The 6,934-nt window shown below is 33.3% G+C and overlaps 1 protein-coding gene across 1 annotated transcript in view; it reads right to left on the bottom strand.

Annotated features, from left to right (window-relative positions):
• Positions 1-6,934, bottom strand: part of Slc38a6 (solute carrier family 38 member 6) — a 55,919-nt gene that overhangs the window by 11,574 nt on the left and 37,411 nt on the right. Inside the window, exons 7-10 of the mRNA XM_010605738.3 lie at positions 5,233-5,315; positions 4,714-4,772; positions 463-528; positions 173-226 (exon numbers count right to left, since the gene is read on the bottom strand). Coding sequence (XP_010604040.1) covers positions 173-226; positions 463-528; positions 4,714-4,772; positions 5,233-5,315 — 262 coding nt within the window. The remainder of the gene's footprint in view (positions 1-172; positions 227-462; positions 529-4,713; positions 4,773-5,232; positions 5,316-6,934) is intronic.

Here is a 6,934-nt window from a genome sequence, read left to right as displayed (position 1 = left end):
TGGGCCACCGTGTTAAATAATATTATTCTTCTGGTAGGCAATCCTATACTTAGCACTTTCATGAAAATTAATTAGTTACAGGTACAAAGGCCTAAGAGACCCTGTTATACAAATCTCTTAAAACTTGAAATGTGAAAAATCAACCAAAAGTATCTGTTAATAACTTACACACCTCTTTGGAGAAATGAAAGAGCTTTGGTTTACAATCATCTGTAGTATTTGAAATCTGTTTAAGAGTATTGAGGGGGAAAAAGAGAAACCAATAGCTATTAAAATTCAGAATACAGCAACAAAAATGGTGAATTAATTATTACCAGGCTTTCAAATCAGATTATATTATTTTCAAACAAAATTCCAAAATGCAATAAAGCTATTACTTTTGCTTTTTCATCAATTAGGAAAAAATATTCATTTGTCTTTTTTTTCCTTTTTAGATTAAAAGTAAAAAATACAGACTATTACCTGAAAGAATTCCTCTACATAATTTAATGTCAGAGGACAAGGGATGGACCATTTTTTAATTATTACCTGTAAAAATAAATACAATCAGCAGTCAGATTATTTCTAATAAAATTCATAAGAAAATGATTTCAAATAGGTCAGCATTGTTTTAATAAATCTAAAGCACTCTAAATAAGAGGTTAGTAGAAGATTTTTGGCTAATACAATATTCCTGGTTAGAATGGGGTCGCGGGCTGAGGTGGGAGGGGGGAATGTGGGTGTTTCACATCCCTTTAGTTGGGATTTTCCGCTTGAAGACTGAGCATACTTTCCTGTCAACTTTCACAACTCTAACAGCATCAAGGTATTTTTTTAAAAACTGCAACTCAAAAGAGATGTTTTTAGTGACAATGGTATAAAATGATTATTTGTATCAGGAGCAGATAGAGAAATATTAAGAGCAGTTTTGGGAAAGGATTCAGGTAGTAATAAGTACAGACTAGGTAAAAGGGGGCCTTAGGGTTTTCTGATGAGTACTTCCCCCTCCTTACTTTTTCAGGTTTCTGTTATTTTTGGTGAATGTGGAGAAAACTGGCTAGAGTAAGAGCACATAGCTCAGGAATTTCATCTGGTAAAAATAAAATTTTAAAAATGAAAAGAAATCCAGAGGGATGCTACTTCCCAGAATAATCAATGAAAAAGTTTCTTGAGGCCATCCTGTTCTTAGACCTATAGCTGTAGTGTGTTATTACCATTGTTGCTGGTTTTTTAGGCACATAATTACTCTCTAAATATTTACTCCGGGTGAATCACAGCATACAAAAAGGCATAGGGGAATAAAAGAAGTATTTGTCCTTTGTGGAAGACCAATCAGTAAACACTATTCCTATTTGGGATTTACCTAGTTTTGGATTTTAAGAAATTCAATCAAAGTTTTATACAGTAATAAAACAAATCTAAACAAAATATTTACTTTGGGGACTATGTTAATGAGTGAACTAAAGATCCACTCAAATCAAAATCTCATCAAGAAAAAAAAGTTGTAAGAAAACATTGTGCATGCCGCTATGACATTTCTGCTAAGTGTTCATATAAATAAACCACTCTGCCACAAAGAAAGACAAATTTGAGGCATTTGAAGGTAAACAGATGCACCTTGAGATAATAATGAAAAATAAATCAGACTCGGAAGTTGAAATATCACATGACTTCTCTTATATGAGAAACTCAAAGTATTAATAAAAAGCAAAATAAAAGAAAATAGGAAGGGGCAGGGGATTTAGCTTAGTGGCACTGCACCTGCCTTGCAAGTACAAGGTTTCCAGTTCGATCCGTGGTACCAAAAACAAAAAACAAACAAACAAACAAAAAGAAAATAGAAAGTAGGGAGATCCTTTTCAAATGGGAAGGGGAAAATGGAGGGATTAAAAAAAAGCATTGGAGAAAAAAATGGAAATAGGGCTTTTGCAAATGAGGAGACCAAGAATTAGAAGAAGGAGGGAGGGATGGAAGGGGCAGGGGATGAAAAAAGAATTAAGATGTGTTATGTACCCATATTAATTCTTGATAATAAATGTAATCATTATATACTGCTTAAAAAAAACCTCCAATGATTACTTTACCAAAAACAAAATCATCAGCAGTAATCTCATAGTGTTTTTTCTGAAAGAAAAATTTTTTAACAAAACACAAAAGAAAAAGATGGAGATGGATTAAAGCTAAGCTGGAGGTGCAAGGTCATTACTGGTCTCACTTTTGGGCCCTGCTGACATTGTTCCAAATCCAGCTTCTCACATTCCCGCCATAAAGAGGTGCAGTACACAGCAACAGCCATTCATGGAGCACTTGCTGTGTACCAGGTACCTACTTTTTAAACCAAGTACCTTGATAAGTTGTATATGTGAGCTACTCATTTATTTTCCCAGCTCTTATTTCTAAACTTTAAAATAAAAATATTTCCAAACAATGCTCCAAAACATATTCATTCTTGTTCCATCAATTAGAAAAAAATGTAAGTAGCCAAGTGTTAAATTCATGTAAATTCAGTTACTACAGCTAATTCCAGTCCATCAGGGGTGGCTGCAGATGATGCCAGCTCTCAAGAGTGCAGGTGGGACTTCCATACCCTATCATGGCTAATATAATTCTCAGCGAGAAGAAAAGCTTCTGACTAAAACCAATTTAAATAGTTCTCTATTTTGATCATTGACCTGTTAAATTCTTTAAAATACTGATCCAAGACAAAACTTCTGGAAGGAATGGCAAACCATTTGTTTCTAAAATGGAGCAAAGAAGGTAAATTTACTCCCCTCAAAGTAAATCCATCTATTTATGAAACTTTAGATATTTTAGGGAAGGAAACTTTTTGTTAATTGTTCCAATAAAAAGAATCTGGGAGAACAAATAGAGCACAGGTTTTTATTTGTAGTGTATGAATAAAGAAAATAATAGTTTTCTAGATTGACTCTTAAAAATACAAATAATGTACCAATTTATAAACACGTATTGACAAAAATAATCAATGACAAAATCGGCCTACTTCAAATTAATCTGTGTTAACATAGATAGATGCATGTTTCGTTTTCCGAACCAGTATGTATTTCAAAACCTATCACTTAGAGAATCTATAATGACTATGTCAACAAAAAAAGCATCAATAAAAGTCCAGAGTACTTTTCTGTGTCCTGCCATAGACTAAATTTAAACTCCTCACAGGTAAAAATCTGAGAAGATGGTTTGTAAAGCATTACAATAACTGCAGAATAAGGGTATTATTTCCATGACTGCTACAGTTGATATCTGTACTGAATTAAAGAATATCTGCCATGACAGAAGTGAAAACTAGAGTAGACATCTTATATCAACATATTTCACCTGCTTTATGCTATGGACTAGGAAAACTAAATTACTCTTACCTATGCAATGCTTGGGCTGCCAATTATCTGTGAGGGGAGAATCTGGCATGTAACCTACACTGATTCTAATATCCATATATTCATTTGCATCTATAGGATACTTCTAGCCATGTAGAAGCTTCTCCACGATCAACTTACGAAAATGTGTCCTGTTTCTCTCTTAAACACAGAGTCTAAATGTTTATACTCAACTTATTATTTGTAAGATAGAAGACAATAGGGAGAGGAATGATTTTAAGGTTGGTAATTTCAGCAAATGATACAATATAAACACTTTAAAAGTTGTTTTGTTCCTGTGTCTCAGAAGATGATAAAACCTAAGCAAAATGCAATGCACTGAGAGCACTGACATTTAGCTAATGTGGCTTAACTAGTGACATGGTATCTTGTTCTCTTACATGGCATTTTTCTTTCATGCATTTCAAAATAATGAGGGGGAGTTTAAGCAAGCCTATCAAAAGGCTATTTGGGTATGTATATTATTAGCAGATTTAAAATGTTTAATCCTATTTCTTTTCACATTTAGTCACTGGCTATGTAATAAACTGCTATGCAAAGAAAAAAATAGGTTTTTGAAAATATATTCAAACAAAAATGCTATCTTTTAGGATGTTAAGATCTGCTTTAGAAGGGGCAGGGATTTAGCTCAGTGGCACTGAGCCTGCCTTGCAAGTGCAAGGTCCTGAGTTCGATCCCTGGTACCAAAAAAAGAACTAAAAGGAAAGCAAAAACTCAAGTTCTCTTTTATCTTTATATTATTTTACAAATATCAAAATAAGTTAAATTTACCATCTGATATTTTGTTGTCATAAAAATGAGCTAATTTAAGAAAAAATATATCCCACATGTGAACAAAAATAATTGCTCCCAGTGCTGCTTTTATGATGCATAGCTAGAGCAGAAAGGAGAAAATTCAGGTTCCCCAATTCTTACTAGATCTGGTCAAGTCTCAAAAACTAAGGTTTCCTTAATAGAACAAAGTTTCCAAAGATGACTAGTATCAAAATGACTATACAGACCACCGCCCAAATGACTCTTTTGAATATTGTTCAGAAATAAACTGGCAATCCTGTGCAAAGATTTCTACCCCAGGGTTTTAACAAAACCGGTGTGCCCTGCTCTCTGGTTATCCAAAAGAGATGCTGAATTAGAAATGTTGCTCTAGCTAAGCCTCTTCAGAACTAGACACAACTCAGGAACAAAATTATTAATTTTTTATGAATAAAAATGCTTTTGAATTACACACTGAAATAAAATGGGCTGCCTTTCCTAATATAAAACAGTTAAAAGGAAAAGGTCATTAACACAAGCCCAATTTTAGGGAGGAGATAAGCAATGCATTATTTTTTAAACTTACCACAAGAGCAAAGAACACCATAAAGAAAGATGATAAACTACTTGTGTAGCCAAGAAAGCCTGTAAAATAACAGTAAAATAAAAAGCAATTTATAAGGAAAGTGATCCTAACATACAACTAAAGCTATACATCTTGGGCATGTTTTCTATTACAGTGCTTGGTAACTGGGGCTTAGGGCTCAGAATAACAACATTCCAACTATCTGTCACAGATCATTTATGTAGCTCTGTACGGCCGAATTGGAACTGGCTTACCTCTAATAGTACACTGTAAGGAACGGCTGCTCTTTAATGTTATGCTGTAAAGATTTTATTTTAGTGGGGCAGACAAAACACTACTGCAAACCAAGTAATAGGTTAACTAAGCAGGGCTGAAGGCTGAACAATCTAAAATAAGGCCATGTTTCAACTTATTCACAACCCTTCTGCTACAAATGTGGTCCTATGAAATTTTAAAAGCCTCTTAGCATTTCTCTCTCTTTTTTCTAAATAAGTTATGTGCCTTTCTACAAAGACTTACCTATTCTGGGAAGAAGTGCAAGAGGGAACACAATGCCAACACAAATGATTATTAACAGCGTTTGTCCATCAAGATACCAAGACCTATTAAAAAAAAGTTCTGTTTTAGGCACAGGGCTCCAGTGTTTGTTCTTATTCACACATGAACATATTACAACCATTACAACCACCCACGAGGAAACACCGACTCCCTTTTGTTAAAATGTACTTATGGGATCCCATAATTCTCTTTAACGAATTCACATTTAGGAAATGTATCAAAATAATGAGATGTCATTTTTTCAACTATCAAAATAATAATTACTTAAAATAATAGTCAATGTTGGTAAGGACAGATGAGATGCGTAAAACAGTGGTGAAAAAACAAACTGTAATTAATTTTATGGAAAGCAATTTGGCAAAAGATATTGAGACCCCTCAAACAACTGTGTCTTCTGTTTGTGAAACTGTAAGAAATGAGGAAATAATCAACAATCAGAACAAAAATTTTTGTAAAAAGACATAACTGACATAATTGAAAACACTAAAAATAGTGAAAACTGAAAACAAAAATATACCATGGCAGTTCTGAGAAACTAATATAATGAATATTCAGTAAATATCATAGCTACATGTGTGTAGTGTGTATACTATATATAGATGCATTAAAATGGAAAATAACTGCAATGTATTGATGACAGTCATTATCTCTAAGTGGAGCTTTGAGGAAAAATATAGATGCATTAAAATGGAAAATAACTGCAATGTATTGATGACAGTCATTATCTCTAAGTGGTAGAATAATGGATAATATTCTTCTTTTATGTTTTTCTATATTTTTCCCAAATTTTCAGGAAAGGGAAAAGGGCATGAATTACTAGATTTAAAAATAGTAAATTTTCATATAAATACATTAGCATATTGAATAAAAAAAAAGAATGGTGGCAGTGTGATTATGTATTTGCTCTTTAAAAAAATATGAAAAACAAAACAACCACCAGGTGTGCTGGCACATGCCTGTGATCCCAGCTACTCAGGAGGCTGAGGCAGGAGGAATGCCAGTTCAAGGTCAGCCTGAGAGATTCAGCAAGTTTCTGTTTCAAGAAAAAAAGTGGGGTAGGGGGACACTTGTAGCTCAGTGTAGCTCAGTGAACCAGAGCACTTCCCTAGCATACCCAAGGCCCTGGATATAATCTCTAGTACCTCAAAATATGCATGCACATAAAAGTTAGAAGGATATACAGAACTTAAAATACCAAAAGTGGATACTTCTATGTGGTAGCAATATGAGCAATTTTCATTTCCTCTTTGCTTGCATGTATATTTTATTTTTCAATATGAAATACATGGGTAGAAGTTTGTTAACTCCCCAAGACCTTAATAGATTTGTATGTAAAAGGCAGATGATTCATGAAAGATATATAACCAGTAAATATACATGAAGAAAAATCCAATCACTGGTGCTAATTAAAGATATGAGATTATTGAAATTAATTTAGTAAAATGATTAAAAAAATAATATCCAAAAATTTTGCATAATTGTCCCAGCATACATTTCTAGTGATATTGTCAATCAGTACTCTCTTCTGGAAAGACAATAATAATATGTAGTAAGAGCAATAAAAATGTACTGGTAATCTAAGAAAATTACTTTTTTTTTTTTTTTTTTTTTTTTTTTTGTTTTTGGGAAATGTGGAGACAGCAGCACACCGCCTAGGGCCTCA

This window comes from Fukomys damarensis, unplaced genomic scaffold (assembly GCF_012274545.1).
Source record: "Fukomys damarensis isolate Sample0158 unplaced genomic scaffold, DMR_v1.0_HiC HiC_scaffold_21, whole genome shotgun sequence".
NCBI classification, from domain to species: Eukaryota; Metazoa; Chordata; class Mammalia; order Rodentia; family Bathyergidae; genus Fukomys; species Fukomys damarensis.
The sequence above is the reverse complement of the archived record's forward strand: the minus strand, read 5'-3'. Positions and strand labels throughout refer to the sequence as shown.